Here is a 19,265-nt window from a genome sequence, read left to right as displayed (position 1 = left end):
ATACATTCATGGGGTACTAACCACTCAGAACTGAGCAGTACCAGATCCGCTTGACACCTGGGTGTTCATGAGTGTGTGCCCACTGGGAGGGCATTTAATATACTATGCTGATTGAACGATATTTAAATGTGTGTGAAAAGAGTTAAAATGTTCGTAGGCGATGGTAACGCTAACATACCCCCATTCTCCCTTCCTTCTTATTTTAGTTTTCATATTTTTGTAGCAAAGTTCGATTAATTGATATCATTATTTGGCAAACTCTTATCCACGTTATTATTTAACAAATTTTCTCCGAATTACTCAATTTTCTTTTCAAACGAGTACAGTTTCAGAAAGGGCAAACCTATTTCGAACATGGACAGTCAAATGGACACGGAAGAAATGGCTTTCATGGCTTTTAGTGACTGCTGAAATTATTTAAACAGGCATCTATCAATGGAAATCATATTGTTCAATATATAAAATTTATATAATATTTAACAATATGATTTTCATTGATAAATTATAAATATATATGCAATACAACACCATGCAAATAAGTAAAACATTGGAATAACAATGGCTTTCATGGCTTTTAGTGAGTGTTGAAACTTTAAACAGGCATCTATCAATGAAAATCATATTATTAAATATATAAGTATATATGCAATACAACACCATACAAAAAAGTAAAACATTGGAATAACAATAAAACACGGGCTTTTGTACCAATGTCGTGGTTAACATGAACGCAACAATTTGAAGCTTTCAGGAAAAACTGTCTTAAATCCCGGGCTTTCTCCGTAAAAAAATGTCGTAAAACTGCTTTCATACATTTGCCAAATGTAAAAACTCTGCTCTATATTTCCGTCTGCCTGAAACTGTCTTTGGTTTAACTGCGTTGCATTTTCTTAAGCGGAAGACAACACAGACAGGAAATAATTACCAATTAGAATTCGATGTCTCTATTCAATCAAGTAGATTTGTTTGAAATAAGTTTTTCCATTCAATATCTTATTATCTACACTGGCCCAGCAGAATGACATATAATTTAACATAGTATGTATCTTTTCTTATTAATCATTTACTCTTCTTAATAAGTTGAAATCAAATAATTACAGTAGCAAATCGTATTTGCAGTCATCTTCATAATTGGCTTTTAAAATGTGCATATATTCTCAAAGGTCGGTGAAGCTGTCTAATCAGTGCCCTCCTCCAATCATTACTATAAACGGCTGGCTAGAGACAACCGTTTTGGCAGTCACTTGATTTCCCTCACCACCGAAATTATCTGTATCTGAGGCGCTGTTTGCCTCACCCGATATGAAGTGATTCACCTTGTTAGGATCTGGTTTAGTAGAGGTTATTCCAGCTTTTCTTTCCCGCTGCTGGTTGACAGCGTCAGCAGTCGTCATCGTCCACAGACGGTCCAAATAAGAAACACCTGACCCACATAAGGATTTCTCCAAGCTGGTGGGCGGAAAATGAAACGCTCGCCTTCACTTTCCTCATCCGACATATGGTCGGCTGTCAGCTTCGAAAATATAGCAGCCTCATCGCAGTCTGCACCTCCTTCATCCTTGCATTGAAGCTTTTGAAAAACGAAATGGTGAACAGTGTGTGTAAGGCTAGACACTAACGCTTTGTCCACATTTTAACATCCAACATGATTGGTGTTTAACTATCAGAAATGTATTTTTATGAAGTTTGCCAGCATTGTTTTTAGGTTCAACATATACACCCAAGAACATGTAAACCAAAAACACTAACTGCCTCTCGCATCGAGTATCATTATTTTAATTCGATAATGATATGGAAAAAATGCACACATCATTATTATTTACAGATCGGTCACAAATTCGGTTCAGATAACATACCCGGCTGCTATAACTTGCCAAATGGACTAATCCTAACCCGCTGGGATCACACAGTGGTAGAGGCAACACATCCAATATCGCTTTTTCGCTAACAATCTTGTAATCTTCAATCGCTTAAGAAAGAACGATTAGTTATAACGACATAATGTCGTTGCAAATGTAGTTATAATGGTAGTTACCTCCGCAATACAAGAAGTTTAAGATAAAATTAATAACAGTGATCGAAAATATTAAAAGTGAAAAAGAAAACAAATCTGAAAATCTGTCTGACCAACAGTTGTAAGTCTTGTCCATGCCGCTGCCACGTACGTTCTACAGCAAAAGCGTCATATATCGGTCATTGTTGATCAGTGAAGAGGGTAATTGTAGTCTGCACGAAATCGCCATTTTGTTTGTCATTTCTTCCACGTTTATTATTAAGTCTGATAGACATGATTACACAATTACCGTAAAAATGTCCTATCAAACGTGCATGTCGGAGGTCTGTTCGTGGGTCATGTTAAATTCGCGAGTTGAACAATGCGTGTAGACCATAACCTTTTGCTCCAAAAATGCAACTTGCCTCAATCCATGGGCGCATTTTAGAGCACCTGCTCAAATTCATAAATTATACTAACATCAAAGTATTACAATGAAACATTACAAATGTCTTTTTGGCCATCCCCGCCTACTAAATCAAGGCAAAAAAGCTCTTTCATGCAGATCAAGGCAGAAAAACTCTTTCATGCAGATCAAGGCAGAAAAACTCTTTCATGCAGATAATACTGAAATTATTCTTTATTTTCCATTTTTAAATTCTGCTTTAATTTTACATGCATCTACACTTAATAATGTCCATTTTACCATGGTGTGATTTTTAAACTTACATGGCGCAAATGTTCACCATGTTTTAGAACACACCCTCTCCGAATGTGCTGGGTTTTTGCCAGGAAATTCTTGAAGCCTGTAAGAGCTGACCTTTTGCAAGTTTGCAATTCAATTAAAAGGCTCTTGTTCAAATTATTCAAATGGCACCAATTGCTTTTGCAGAAACAACTGAGATATTATTGAAGGAAAGCGGCAAGAGTATATCAATTGGTCAGCTGTCTTCGGGACTCTGACGGAATGCTGTTAAGCAATTGGTGTTACCCTCCGATTTGTAAATGCCTATGTGGTTGCAATACCAGTATTACTGCTGCAGACACTAGCATGGGTAAAATTTTAATGCCATCGTTTCCTCACGGTTTCCGATCAATAATGCTTGAGCCAAATGACCTGATACTTCTTACGCAGGTTGATGATGTCCATTAAATGAACCCTATTTATTCTATAATGGTGACGTTGAGCTGAACATCTGTTTTCGATCAATACGTAACGGCATTACTTTTACATTCATGATGTTGATGAATTCCCGATAGAAAAAATGTTCCTTTAATAATGTGTCAAGAAGGCGTGTGGTTCTATTCGTCATTTCTGAGACAGCTCCAGTTTAAGGTCATTTTAAATGAACCATTTGGAAAGCCAACCCCATGTGAAAAGCCATGTCCAGAATATATTGGACAAAATTATGTGTTTAAGATAATTAGAATGGTAAAAAATACAGGGCTGATGACGTTAACAATTCTGCGTTTTTGTTTTCTGATTGTAATAAACAAATAGTTTTAAATAAATGTTTATGAAACTTGCTCAGAATATTTCTCTGCATGTAATCTTGAACATTTATGAATATAAGTACTCTTGGATCAAAAACTATGTCAATAGGTCAAAATGCCATGGTCAGCAATTCACCAGGACTTCTGAAATCTTTATGCTACTAGTTCAGAATATGTGTCTGTATGATATCTAAAATAAGTATGAATATGGGGTATCACAAGTCAGAAAATAGGTCACTAGGTCAAATCATAGGAAATTATCTTGTATAAAATCAGTACATTTGATCAAATCTACCTGAAACATGGGATTTATAATTGTTTGCACTCTTAAATTCAACTGTTTGTGTTAAATCTCCATGACACTTGTAGAGAAAATATTTGTCTGCATTATATGTTACACTTATTTTGAATAGGAATCATCTCTGGTCAAAATTTAGGTTACTAGGTAAAACGACAGGAAACAGATTTCCCTGTCATAAATTCAAAAGTTTTGTAAAATCTTCATGGAACTCGGTCAGAATTTTTGTCTTTATAATAACTTTTTTAATATATCGTAACTCATTTCAGATAAAAACTAGGTCACTAGGCCAAATGGACATGAAACTATTTTTGCATGCCATAAATTTAATGTTAGTTGTTAACCCTTATGAAACCTGTTCAGAATACTTCACGATATGTCACACTACAATAAATATGGATACTTTCAGGTAAAAAATAGGACACTAGGTCAAACCATAGGAAACAGGTTTTAACGTTATGACATCAACTCTTGTCATCAAACCGTCCTAAAACTTGTTCCCTCGTACATCTTTGACCAAAAACACTGATATGACATCCCTGATTTATTTTTTGTATTTGATTTGTTGCAGAAAACTTGAATGTATGGTAATAGTAATTTCAAAGCATCAGTTGAAAGATTGTATGTATGATACAGAAAATGACTTGTTATTTGAAGGCACACAGTTAGATCTGTTCATTGTTGAGAAGGAGAATGAAGTACTTAACATAACCACAATTGTTGACCTCTGGGTGGTTTTGAACTATTGCTATATTTGCACAGGGACAATACCGCCACATATTGCATTTGGTTACACTGCTGATTTTAGTTTAATTTGTAAAAGATGTAACAGTGTTGCAAAAACAGTATTCAAATGAGTGCCATTTGGGTCACTGCAAACAAGGAAAGAAAAAGGAAACAACTGTATGCAACACCTTTGGCATGTGATAAAAAAGAAAAAGCAAATTGGAGGGAGCTTAGCTTTTCCTCCTCAATTGTGACAATTTGTCAGAGGTTGATAGTACAACTTGATTAAAGTAACTATTTTGATTATTTAATGTATAAATGTAATCCCTTTATTTGGTTGACTGAATAGTGCCATATTTCACTATGATATTCATAAAATTTGATCTGAATATTTGTGTCTAAAACAACTACAATTAGATGCTGGGTCAAAATTCAGGTCACCAGGTGAAATAAAAGAAAAGTGACAATGACAGATGAAAAATTTTGTTCTTCTGAAACTTCGTTGAAATGTTTGTTGAAATTTATTCGTGTTGGAAACGGAGTCATGTGGGGTCAGAAGCTACATTGTAAGGCAGAATATAAGTAAAATAAAGCTTTAAAAAAACTCTAGAGGTCTCTTTTGCATCTAATTTGATTTGATGAAAATCAAAATTGATCAGAATGTTTGTCTCTGTGAAAACTAGCATGTGGTGAATATAAAGGGAAAATATTGTAAGTACTATTGATGCTATATTTCCTTTTTGATCTTTAAGAAAATGTTTGAAATAATATGTCTCTATGAAATCAAGCCAGGATTGAAACTGGGTCATATGAGGTCAAAATCAACTTTGTTAGACAAAATATAAAAAAGGCTTGTAAACACTCTAGTGCCCGCATTCTACTTTTTTTTGAGTTTCATGTAACTTGATCAGAATACTTGTCTTCTTATGATATAATGGATTCAAAACCTAGGTTTTAAGGCAAAATCTGAAAACACCACATTTTTGCTTTGAAAAAGTACCTTGTGAAACTTAGTAAACAATTTGTCTCTTAAATCCATCCTAAGTTTAAATTTTGGTTTTACATGGATGTACAAGTTGGTCATAAGGCAAATCAAAAATAATATTGTAGACTCTTAAATACAAATATTCCCCATGATCTTCATAAAACGTAGGTCAGAATAGTTGTTTTTGTCGAATCTAGATCAAAGATCACTATAAAAAACTAGGTTATGACCCATTATGCAACTTCTTAAAAGGTAGTACATCATATACAGAAGTTAAAATGAGTACACCTGTTTATCATATGATTATTGGTACTTATAAATATAATGATTTTTTTATGATAGTTTTTAGTATAAAAGGGGGAGGGCACAAAACGGGTTTAATTGTTGTTGTTTTTTGTATATTTTTTACGATTTGTTTCTGCAATTCAATATTTAATTTGTGTTTCATTTGTGTTTCACGTTCAATGTTCCTATGTATTTGCAAGTACCTATCAAAACTACAAAAGTTTATCAATTGTAATCAATTATCAGTATTTTGAACAGAAAATGAAATAGTTCATTAGTTAGATAAAAAAAACTTGTGCTGCTATAGTTTTGTTTTTTTCTCCAAATAAAATTGAAATAAGATTCAGTTCAACAAGTTTACTACCTTTAATAGTTTCGACTATGCCACATATCTTGTATTATAATGCACTCTTAAAATATTTGATTTATTTGTTCTTCAAAAATGACTAGAACACAGCTATTGCATGCAGAAACTAGAGTTGGATAATTTGCATTTGAACTCTGTTATTATAACTATTTATTGTTTTAAAATGAAATGCTTGTATGTATGTATCAGTTGTAGAAATGTTTTTTTCCTTCCAATATAAAACCTTATGAAATAAACCTTCCCATTTATGTTTGTGTTTTTATTCTATATTATGATTGTTTTATATGTGTATAGAATTTTTTTTATATGAGTAAAATTTCTTTTCTCAAAAGTGGAAAATGTGAATGACGTATAGTAGTCCCTTGTCTTGACATTCTCATGCTTATTATTGCATTGTATGTCTGAGGTCTTATAGATGATGAATTCTGTGAAAACACCATTGTTTTTGTTATTTTAAAGTTCCACGAGTTTAGGCTTTTGTGAGTGAATACGTTATGACCACATATACATTTTCTAGGTGTCATTTTCTTCAAGTTTACATTTGAATTCACTTTCAGAAATAAACTATAATACCTTAAACAGTCCATAACTTTTTAAACAAAATATATTTGTAAAATATATACACCACCTTGCAAACTGAAATAGTTTACTCCTTCATTATGTCACTTAATCTTTACCCTTAGTACATCTCAAACACATGCATTGTCATTAAACTAGAGGAATCGAAGAAGTTGATAAATACCCCCGTAAAACAAGGCTAACATTAAGTATTTGCATTTTTTTACTACTTGCAATTACCAACTTTTGTCCGAAACATGCAAACCTTACCCAAAACAAAAAATCAATTATTCTTAGCAATAACCTTTAAAATTTGCAAAACAAATCGTTTCTAATTGTTATTAAAGTAGGCTTGTTCTTGAATGTGATTTTGATTACCTTTATGCTACCCTCTTACCCAAGACGGGTGCACTACTATGTTTTCAAACAACGAGGAGGGGCGTCTTTGGGCGCTTGTTTCCAGGATAGAATCGAGTCGATTCGGAACGTGTAACTCGCGCAAAACGCACTAACACCGGGAACCGGTAGTAGAGTTGTTCGCTGTAAATCATGCACGCATCGTTCTGAACTTGACTTTCCGCATTGTTTTGTCGTGTAGTTCTCGGTCCTCCCGGTTTGCAGGTAGTGTGGAATTTTGACCCGAGAACAATGTTCTTGGACCTTGTTCGTGTCATTAGGGCGATTGTATCTAGGATCGAACACAGAAGTACAAGAAAAACGAAGCGCCCAAAGCGCCCGAGATGTTTATGTTGACATGTATTTAATATGACTTTGATCTTTATGAGATTGTTCTGCAATATGGGAATCATCTTGCTTTCTATAGTACACGGGTGTGTGCTTGCACGCAAAACCTTAACCAAGGGGTGACGCCGACGCCGACGCAGATGCCGACGCCGACGCATGGGTGAATAGTATAGCTCTCCTTATTCTTCGAATAGTTGAGCTAAAAATAAATGAATAAACATATATCTTACAGAACAAAATAGATCCCAGTTTTTGCTTCACATCTGACTTGGAACATATCGAGGAGCAATACAAATAACAATTTGTTATTAAGTAATCTTTCTTAATAAAGAATTTAGCGTTCGGAATTTACCGATAGTTCTCACCAAAACGTGCATAATTATACAGCGTATTGGCTCAGCCTCCACGCTTTGGCTCCAGCTCCCTGGCTTTTGGCTCCAGCTCAACCCAGAAAAAGAGTATAAACATGCTTATTCCGGTAAACAGGCGGTCATTTTTATTCCCGACAAAGTAAAAGCACTCGATAATACTGTTTAATCTTAAATGTAAGCTTCTTGAGTGAAACTCAGCTGAAAATTGGTGAAAATGTTCTACTTTCGTTTGTAAACAAGCATTTGTTTGATGGGAGAATCGGTTTTATAACTCCACAAACAATATGTTTACAAAATCATACTTACGTTTTACGATGCTATCCGTTCTTTTGCTCTAGCTCGGAAGTGTCATTGGCTCTTTTTTTATACACAGCTCCTAAAAGAGCTGGAGCCACTGTTTCGCACCCATGTAGTATACGCTAATTAAATGGCCATCAATTAAATTGATTTGTATTCCGGTACGGATGATGCGATATAGTGTAACGACACCTGCAATACCAATATCACAACCACATTTTTCTCAGTGATTGGGACTGGGATAAAACATGAAATGTTGATGAACACGACAAATATTAGTCTGGTTCCCTGCTTACTGATATTCCATACAGTAGTCTTGTTCCCTCCTTACTGATATTCCATACAGTAGTCTGGTTCCCTGCTTACTGATATTCCATACAGTACGATAACGATAGTGTTAGGGGAAGGAACTCCAGACTAGACAAATATATGCAGTGAATATCTTCTTTTGTTTAAATTAACTTAATATTTTATTAGCGTTGTTAACTTTCAAATCATTACTGCTCTTGACAAATAATGATTACACATGTGGTATGCAGTATTTCAAACAGGATTTGAGACATTTGTTTAAAGTGTAACTTGAACTATTAAAGCACCTTACCAAATAGTTCAAGTTTAGAAGTTAACAACGACCTCGTTGTTAACTTTAACACATTTCTTAACAATCCGCCTAATGTTTGGTAAATTGACGCGCTGATACTTACCGTCGCCTGCCGTCTTAGTATATTCCCATACTCCCAACTTGTCCGTCGGCGTACGAATATCTCTATCGTAATGTTAGCATCGACTTTGTTCACGTGCTGTTCGCACTTGCCAGAGACCTCCGCTTGTCCAACGTCGTCTTATGTGACTAAGTCTAGGCCGTACCGCTTGCCCAACGTCGTCTTATGTGACTAAGTCTAGGCCGTACCGCTTGTCCATCGTCGTCTTATGTGACTAAGTCTAGGCCGTACCGCTTGTCCATCGTCGTCTTATGTGACTAAGTCTAGGCCGTACCGCTTGCCCAACGTCGTCTTATGTGACTAAGTCTAGGCCGTAACCGTTTGTCCAACGTCGTCTTATGTGACTAAGTCTAGGCCGTACCGCTTGCCCAACGTCGTCTTATGTGACTAAGTCTAGGCCGTACCGCTTGTCCATCGTCGTCTTATGTGACTAAGTCTAGGCCGTACAGCTTGCCCAACGTCGTCTTATGTGACTAAGTCTAGGCCGTACAGCTTGCCCAATGTCGTCTTATGTGACTAAGTACAGGCCGTACCGCTTGCCCAACGTCGTCTTATGTGACTAAGTCTAGGCCATACCGCTTGTCCATCGTCGTCTTATGTGACTAAGTCTAGGCCGTACCGCTTGTCCAACGTCGTCTTATGTGACTCAGTCTAGGCCGTACCGCTTGTCCATCGTCGTCTTATGTGACTAAGTCTAGGCCGTACCGCTTGTCCATCGTCGTCTTATGTGACTAAGTCTAGGCCGTACCGCTTGTCCATCGTCGTCTTATGTGACTAAGTCTAGGCCGTACCGCTTGTCCATCGTCGTCTTATGTGACTAAGTCTAGGCCGTACCGCTTGTCCATCGTCATCTTATGTGACTAAGTCTAGGCCGTACCGCTTGTCCAACGTCGTCTTATGTGACTAAGTCTAGGCCGTACCGCTTGTCCATCGTCGTCTTATGTGACTAAGTCTAGGCCATACCGCTTGTCCATCGTCGTCTTATGTGACTAAGTCTAGGCCGTACCGCTTGTCCATCGTCGTCTTATGTGACTAAGTCTAGGCCATACCGCTTGTCCATCGTCGTCTTATGTGACTAAGTCTAGGCCATACCGCTTGTCCAACGTCGTCTTATGTGACTAAGTCTTGGCCGTACCGCTTGCCCAACGTCGTCTTATGTGACTAAGTCTAGGCCGTACCGCTTGTCCAACGTCGTCTTATGTGACTAAGTCTAGGCCGTACCGCTTGTCCAACGTCGTCTTATGTGACTAGGTCTAGGCCGTACAGTTTGCCCAACGTCGTCTTATGTGACTAGGTCTAGGCCGTACAGTTTGCCCAACGTCGTCTTATGTGACTAGGTCTTGGCCGTACCGCTTGCCCAACGTCGTCTTATGTGACTAAGTCTAGGCCGTACCGCTTGCCCAACGTCGTCTTATGTGACTAAGTCTTGGCCGTACCGCTTGCCCAACGTCGTCTTATGTGACTAAGTCTAGGCCGTACCGCTTGTCCATCGTCGTCTTATGTGACTAAGTCTAGGCCGTACCGCTTGTCCATCGTCGTCTTATGTGACTAAGTCTAGGCCGTACAGCTTGCCCAACGTCGACTTATGTGACTAAGTCTAGGCCGTAACCGTTTGCCTAACGTCGTCTTATGTGACTAAGTCTAGGCCGTACCGCTTGTCCAACGTCGTCTTATGTGACTAAGTATAGGCCGTACCGCTTGCCCAACGTCGTCTTATGTGACTAAGTCTAGGCCGTACCGCTTGCCTAACGTCGTCTTATGTGACTAAGTCTAGGCCGTACCGCTTGTCCAACGTCGTCTTATGTGACTAAGTCTAGGCCGTACCGCTTGTCCAACGTCGTCTTATGTGACTAAGTCTAGGCCGTACCGCTTGTCCAACGTCGTCTTATGTGACTAAGTCTAGGCCGTAACCGTTTGCCTAACGTCGTCTTATGTGACTAAGTCTAGGCCGTACCGCTTGTCCAACGTCGTCTTATGTGACTAAGTCTAGGCCGTACCGCTTGCCCAACGTCGTCTTATGTGACTAAGTTTAGGCCGTAACCGCTTGCCCAACGTCGTCTTATGTGACTAAGTCTAGGCCGTACCGCTTGTCCATCGTCGTCTTATGTGACTAAGTTTATGCCATAACCGCTTGCCCAACGTCGTCTTATGTGACTAAGTCTAGGCCGTACCGCTTGCCCAACGTCGTCTTAGGTGACCCAGTCTAGGCCGTACCATTTGTCCAACGTCGCCTTATGTGACTCAGTCTAGGCCGTACCATTTGTCCATCGTCGTCTTATGTGACTCAGTCTAGGCCGTACCATTTGTCCAACGTCATTCTGAATGATTTTTTATCGTTTCCATTGCCATATTCATACCGTTGTGACATTTGTCGTTTTTGTTGTCTCAATGTTCTTCTACGCTTCGCCGTCATTACCGACTTTGTCATATGTCTCGTATTCCACTATACGTCTCAACTGCTGAATATGTGTGCATCAACATGTTTTTTGTTCCCCGTCATACTTTTCTGAACATCTAATTTGAAAAGAAGTTTTTGATGTTAAAACATTAATAAGTGTGTTTTGGTCACATTTTTTTGCGTCTCTCACACCGTTTTCTAGCACCTGTCAGTGTTTCCGTTCCCTCTTCTTCTCTTCTTGTATCTCTGTTGCTACATGTGGAATACTTAGCCCCGTCCGTCGTCTTTGTCAAGATATTGCAAGCGTTTTCGTTGCCCGTATCAATTATTTCGGTGCCAAGTCGTAGAATAATAGTAGCATGTGTACATGTTTTCATCCGTTATGTGTCTCTCCGTTGTGCGATAACCAAAAATCCACTTCGCATTGTTCAGCGTTGTTGTAAACTATATTTTACGTCGCGATAATTGAAGTACTTTATGTCTCCTTTCAAATAGCGAAGGTATATTGCTTTGCACATGTCGGTCCATCAGTCCGTCGATGGGTAGACCACACTTTATCCAATTAATAACTAGAGTAGGCTAAGGTCTTTGGTACGGATGTTGGTCATGGCCAACAGATGAACTTTGTTAATTTCGAGGTCAGTAGGTCACCAACGATCGGGGTGACCTTAAATACAAAAAGAGCGTGGTCTTATATTGTGGGAGAAACCGGGTACCCGAAAGAAACGCACGTTGTCCGGCCAAACTGACATGCTCCCAGGTTGATTTGGTTAGCTGCTAAAAACAGTGCTATTACTAATAGGACACACACTGGACGTTCTCAAACTTGGCAGGGAGGCTGGCCAAGACCAGCAGTTGATTCCTATCTATTCTGAGGTCAGTAGATCAAAGGTCATAATAGCAGTGGCCTTGGACACAAAAGGTTTGTCCGATTAATAACTAAACTATGTTCTGTCGCACGGTCCTTAAACTTGTCAGGGTGATTGGTAACTACCAGCAGATAACCCCTTTAAATCTTAAGGTCAGTAGGTCAATGGTCATTGTCGCGGTGGACTTAAGAGACAAATGCTTATCCGAATGATCACCAGTTTGTTTTGCCCTACGGTCAACAAATTTGGTAGGGAGTAGATTTTCATGGCCAGTAGATGGCCCTTATTGGTTTTAAGGTCAAAGGTCACGGTTGTGGTAACCTTGAACACAAACAGCTTTTTCCGACTGATAACAAGAGTATGATTTGCCCTACGGTCCTCAAACTTGGTAGAGGTCGGTCATGACCAACAGATGACGAGTAATGATTTTGTGGTCAGTAGGTCAAAGGTCTCAGTCGAGATAATCTTCCACACAAAAAGCTTGTCCAATTGATAGCCAGAGTATGCTTGGTCATTCGGTCCTCAAACTTCGCAGGGAGTTTTGTCAGTACCAGCAGATGACCCATATTGATTTTGTGGCCAGTAGGTCATGGTGACCTTGGACACAGATTGTTTGTCCGATTGATAACTAGAGAATGCGTTGGCCACGGTCCTCAAGCTTGGAACGGAAGTTAGTCAGGACCAGCAAATGAACCATATTGATTTTGGGGTCAGCAGGTCAACATTCTGAGCCACAGTGACCTTCAACACAAAAACCTTGTATATTCAATATAAAGAGAACGCTCCTCAAACGTGATGAAGAGGTTGGCCATTACCTTAAATTACCCAGCATACATTTAAAAATTGGCCGTCATTTGGGGGTGGAGCATAAACATGTGCTCCAATACTTGCCAAATCAGGGGTATTTGTCATTTGACAGCCCTTGTTGTTAATGGTTTCGACATATTGCGCTTTTTAGATACATAATCATTGTGGAAATTTGAGTGGCCACATATGAGTGACCGCTTCCAAAGAATATCAAAATTTATTAAATAATTTGAAGAAAATAGTCGCTGGAAATCTTCTTAACTTTGACAATATTTTGGAATGGAGACTATCGACTTCTCGTACCTAGCCACTACACCTTTATTTTCAAATCTGTTTCCATGGAATTGTTCACAATGAATAACGGAAAAAATAAAGGAAGAAATAAGACAAGTTACATGAAAGAGAACATTTTATTGTAAAAGATGAGTCTAAAACATCATTTCGAACAATGAACAATTGCTTCCAAAAATGAGATAAAGATAGACATGTTTATCACAGTATATTTTTCCAAGAATTGTACTCGATTCATGTAGTGCTGAACTTTTGGTAATAAATATAAATGTCATAACCATTTTATATAACTATCACAGACAAACAGTCTCACCTGTATTATTTTTCTGAACATGAACGTTCAAAAGTATCATTTTGTGCAAATTAATAAGTAAACAGTATTTATATTTTATCCAATCAGATCACGACTCCGTCTCCTGATTGCCAGAACCTTCTGCATCCTCATTGGCTGGTTCTTGATCAGTGGCCGGAGCCTCATCAGCCTGTTGGTTCCCCTCCTGTTCTTGGCTTGGCTCAGCCTGAACAGGGGATGGCGCCTTATCCTCTGCGTCATCTATCTTTATCTCAGGAGTTTTGGAAGCTTCTGGAAATAGAAAAAGATAACTAGTCTGAATAGAATGATAGGTATTTACAACGAGGTATATCCAGTATGGTTTAGTGTACAGTATGTATTCAAACAAAATAATCTCTGAGAAAAAACAATTAATTAAGTTAAAATGTTTGCAATTGAAGATGTTTATTTCTTAAACCAGGCAGTAGTATTCATAAAGCATCTTATTGAACATTTCGACCTCGGTAAAAATTACATTTCTTAAAGGTAAAATTTAAAAAAAAATCTTGTTTGTACAAAAATGAAATATGAAAATAAGCAAGAAAATGAAATAATATACACTTAGGAATGAATGTTATGAAAAGTTAAGGGTATGTAAAAAAAGAGCATTTTTACTATGTTGTAACTTTTATCAAAGATGCTTTATGAACAAGGTAAAAAAATAAGTGTTAAATAATGCAAGCTAATAATTCAACATATTTCTATTTCTTTGACCATCAACTTCCATGTTAAAGCAACAATGAAAAAATATGTTAAATTATTCTTAAAATTGTACACAATGGTACATGTAAAATATATAAAGATAGGTGATCTACAATGTTGTGAAACAAATAAACTAACTTTAAAACTATAAAAGAACATGCTTGAAATGAATAATAATGAAATTATGAAAGGTATCAAAATATTGGGCAGATAATAATTATATTTATTAGGGCATAAATGCATGCTAAATGGACATACAAATCAAATGATGCAGTTACTCTTCATTTGGAAACTTTTTTAATAAAAGAATGTGAACTACATGTGCAGGGACATGCCCACTAGCCAAATATTTAACAATGGTCTTGTTTAGAGGAAAATCATTATTTTATAGAAATAGCTTGAATTAAAGTGGCATTAAAGCATTTATATTTTAATTTATAAAAAATATTGCGAACTGCTAAGAATGTTAACTCACAACATAGTCATTATTAACACATAACCATAATATATAATGCTACAGTGCATGTTTTTAAGTGTGTGCTTTCAATACAACATTTCGTAACCATGTGCTTTAAAGGATGCAGTTTAAATGCACAATCATGTGCTTAAACATTAAAATAAATACATCGAAACAATTGCATTACAATATAATGCGATAAAATAAATTAACTGTAGCAAAACAAATACAATTATAAACAAAAAGCTACATACATTGTAAATGTATACATGTCAGTCACCTAAGTGACTTCAAACCAAATGTGCAAAACAAACAAATAACGTAATCAAGATATATAAACAAAGATCATTACATAATTGTAATGCAGGAAAATACCAAGGGTGTTGTTTTACCTTTAAACTAGTTGAATATAAATGTTAGGCATCTGTGAAAAGTAATATAAGAGGGTAAGTCTTAAAGCACTGCACTACCTAGTCTAAATGGAATCAGCTATAATTTATTTTACTTAAAGGGATATAATGATAAATAACAGAGACAAATAACTAGCTGTATCAAGACCTCATTTAAATTACATGTATTTGTAATAAATATTGCTATGAAAAGTGCCGTAAAAGGAGTACTTTATTTAATAAAGTTAATTTAATGTTGAGCATATTACATCAAGTTACTATTATGATATTGTTTATCATTATCCGATAATAATTGTAAATATTAAACAACTTTTTGTACATAAGACTACATAATACTATTGATATCAACCAATTAGATAAAGCATCATATTCTATAGTACTTAAAAGCAACAGGAAGGTTAAAATTACACAGCAGTAAAATATCAAAGCATTAACATGAAAACCTTAAAAAATATTTTGAGGCAAATTTTAAAAAATGTTTTCAGGTTGCAGTGACTTAACCTTGACTTTTTTTCAGGTGGAGAGTTTAATAAAGTAATACTAAATCAAAATACAGTAAACTTATTAATTATCAGTAGGTGGAGATTTTATGTAAAGACTATTATTACTAAATCAATGTAAAATTATGACTCATCTTGGTTTCCGCAAACAATCATAAAGAATAAAATCTTGCTTTTTCTGTGAGTCTGTTAGGCAACTACAAACGCATGAATTTTGTAGAAGATAGCCTTGTTAATTGAGGAAAGTAGCTGAAATGGCCTTAACACATAACTCAAATTATACCTTGCTCTTGGCCTGCAGGTTCATCAGTAACCGTGGTGGGAGCGTCAGCCTGTGCATCCTCTAACTCATCCTCTTCAGATGCTAGATGTATGCCTGTTGTGGGACCTGCCTTCCACTTGGAGATAATGTTCACAGCTCCCTCATCTTCCTCACCCTTCTCATCCTTATCCTGTGGAATGGAGAATTAGGATTCAGTTAGACACATTCTGGAGGAGAGATCCCTCCCTCGGAACAACGGAATACATCCAGGGTATAAAAACACAAATCTTGGTTAATTAAGGCTGTTCTTTGATCAAAATGTAGTCAGCTCCAAACACCAGCTAGACCATATTCTAAGTCTTTTGGAGGAGGCAGTGCTTACTCAATTCTACTATTACTGCATGTAGTGCAGCTGTGCCACATAAATAGACATTAAGCTTTGAAGGTGTGAACTGCTAAACTTGTCCCTTAGCAATCTTAAAATGCATTTGTAAATTAAACATATTCTTAATAATGCAGAATATACAATTCTTCCAATTGCACTTATAAAATTCTGCCTTATTGAAATAGTGATTTAAGTACATGAATACCCAAAAGGACTTGCGTTAATGCTGTTTGTTTTTTTAAAAGAAATGTACTTATATATTATATATATATACAACGAAGGAACTTTGAGAGAGTACAAATGACTTCCTCTGCCAGGATAGTTACCTGTTCAATTCCAAGGTATTCTCCGTGTTGTTCACAACCAATGTCGAACACGTATTTTCCCTTTCCCATTGGCTAAAATGCAAGAAATAACACTTCATATTATGATAACTCATGCTGATGCAGAAGCTGTATTTAAAATCCATTCATAGGGAGATAGCAGTGCATCACTCATTCAAGTAGTTTTCATGATTCTTGTAATTGGTTGCAATGGATTTTTTATTAAAAAGACAGCTAAGGCAAACTCACAAAGTCATAATTTAATTGTAAAAGTTCATTTAACTCACCCGGTCATCTTTAAATACTCCAACATATTTGTGATTGGCATGAATCAACTCGCCATGTCCTTCCCGTTTGCCACTGTTCCATGTGCCAACATATTTTGTGCCTGTTGCTGCATATGTGTAGGTGCCCTGTCCGTGTCTCACATGATTTAACCATTCACCTTCATAAGTGTCCCCATTCACATAAAAATATTTTCCAAAACCACACCTCTGATCATCGACCCAGCATCCTGAAATGTATGGATAAACATTGTTTAAAGTTATCTTTATTCATTGAGAAAATAAAATAAATAATATAATATACCAGTCGCAAGCCCATTTTTTCATAAAATTATATACTAAATTAAAGTCCCGATGCACCCTTTGTACATTGTGTTTAAATCTTTGCATTGATTAAATGGTTATGAATATTAACATCAGGGTGGCTTGGCATCATGTCTGATCTTAACTCATGCTCATACTAGTCAAACAGATTCATCATTGCATTTACAATTTAGAAAATACAGAATGATATTGATACCTTCATATCTTGAGCCATCTGGGTATATAAATGTGCCATTTCCATGCTTTTTGTTTTTAATATATTCTCCTGTGTATCTGGAACCATTCTTGAATCTAAAAAATAAAAAAAATGTTTAATGCATCAGTTAAGGTAAAAATTTCTACATGAATAATAATGAATTTGAAATTGCTGACATGTTCAGGCTCTCCAGTGGTCCTCCTCCGAAAGGTCTGTTTTCCTACTAACTTGTTTTATGAAGACTGCTCATTTATAGATCAGTTTTTACCTTTAATCCTTTGTTTTGTTTACTGATTACATGTGAGTCTAGAGCAGTAAAAAAATTACTAGTATATATTGAAACATTGCCTAAATAAAATGTTTTTTTGGATAGAAATTTGTGTAAAAATATCTTTAAGTAAAACTGATGTACAACATTTTGTATGGTATTGTTCTTTTTAATGTCACAAACAAATCTACTTTATCCTACAATTTTTCATAAAAGCTCCTATTTTTTCCTACTTTTCTAAGGGACACTGCTGAAGAGCCTGCATGTTTAAAAAATTGATGTGCTAAACAAGATCTCAAATCTTTGTAAATTATGTTTATCTATGTTTTTCTTTAAAAAAAAGAGTAGAGGTCACTCATTTGAGTATATGAACCTTATATGTGAATAACCTCTAAATACTCCCAAACCTTCTAAGATATTATAAAGTACTGATATGATGATATCTATACAAAAAAATGAGACTTATACCTGTAAACACCATGCCCATGTCGCTTCCCATTTTCGTACATTCCTTCGTATGTATCACCATTAGGCAGTGTTGCTTTTCCTTGGCCATGTCTTTCATCCTTGTCATTTCTTGGGCCTTCATATTCCTGAATCAGATATACAACATATGTAGACGTGGGGATACAGAAAAACAATTACAGACTGCGGTACAGTTCCTACAAATGAATACAGCACAGTATGTTATTACAATTTAATGTACTGGCCGTACAGCTGGGAAAAACTTGTTATCACTGTTCTCGATGCTCTAATCCAATTTTCCTATTTGTATTTGTATGCATGGTCCAATATGTGTTCATTTTAACATATATACCTGTACGTTTATTTCCAGGTCACAAGCTCATTGTTATTTTTATTTGATATGTTATGTATGTCTGTTATTCATGTCGGAAAATAGCTCATTTAGCTAATGTTTCTTGTTAACACATACCAGACTTTAAATAAAGATTCTTGTATCTTGTATCTAAATGTAGTTACCCAATGTCTAATCTAATGCTCTGACATTTAGATCTTTACACAACAATATAAACCTTGTTGATAAAACTGTGTTTAAATTTAATTATTCAAACTGATGATCTATAAACCTCTTACATTTATTCAATATCATTTTATATGCACATGCATGCATCGGAATTTAAGGAGACATGACAATTTTAAGATAATCACTTGACTACATACAATTCAGCCATCAAATTAACTTTGGCAAACTAGGAAATGTACAGGAAGGCTATAATATAACTATTGACGTAAACAGTTTGTCGCAGTTACTTTACCACTTCAGACACAGATTCATACCTGTAGTGTAGGCTATACAGTACGGCTGTACTGGAAGAATGTTTTTTATAAAATGAAGAAAAACGAAAAATGTCACTCCAAGTACTGTAAATAAAGTTAATTTAACTTACGCCTAAGTATGGCCCCTGCTCCTCATCCATTTCTTCAGATCCGACATCAGACATTTTGGCTGTATTATGGAAATGTATCACAGAGAGATATAACAGCTATCTGCTGCAACTGTGTAGAAGGTAAACTGTAAACAAGGGTTGCTAAGGACCAATCGCTTCCTGTGTCGACTGGATTGATTGAATATCAGTAGAGATTTCGTATTTTTCAC

At 36.3% G+C, this 19,265-nt stretch overlaps 1 protein-coding gene across 2 annotated transcripts; it reads right to left on the bottom strand.

Annotated features, from left to right (window-relative positions):
* Positions 1 to 13,310: 13,310 nt before the first annotated feature.
* LOC128236244 (radial spoke head 1 homolog) lies at positions 13,311 to 19,205 on the bottom strand. 2 transcript variants are annotated; one of them, XM_052951129.1, is made up of 8 exons: positions 19,057 to 19,205; positions 18,116 to 18,240; positions 17,380 to 17,474; positions 16,863 to 17,089; positions 16,579 to 16,650; positions 15,889 to 16,057; positions 15,088 to 15,119; positions 13,652 to 13,788 (listed from the first exon to the last, which is right to left on the bottom strand). In XM_052951129.1, exons 1-7 carry the CDS (start codon positions 19,108 to 19,110, stop codon positions 15,112 to 15,114), a joined length of 750 nt encoding a protein of 249 aa, XP_052807089.1. In that variant the 5' UTR covers positions 19,111 to 19,205; the 3' UTR covers positions 13,652 to 13,788; positions 15,088 to 15,111. The 2 variants fall into 2 exon arrangements, with proteins under 2 accessions (XP_052807088.1, XP_052807089.1); XM_052951128.1 differs by lacking the exon at positions 15,088 to 15,119 and having other exon boundaries at positions 13,311 to 13,788.
* Positions 19,206 to 19,265: the final 60 nt, after the last annotated feature.

This window comes from Mya arenaria, chromosome 5 (assembly GCF_026914265.1).
Source record: "Mya arenaria isolate MELC-2E11 chromosome 5, ASM2691426v1".
In the NCBI taxonomy this organism is placed as follows: Eukaryota; Metazoa; Mollusca; class Bivalvia; order Myida; family Myidae; genus Mya; species Mya arenaria.
The sequence above is the reverse complement of the archived record's forward strand: the minus strand, read 5'-3'. Positions and strand labels throughout refer to the sequence as shown.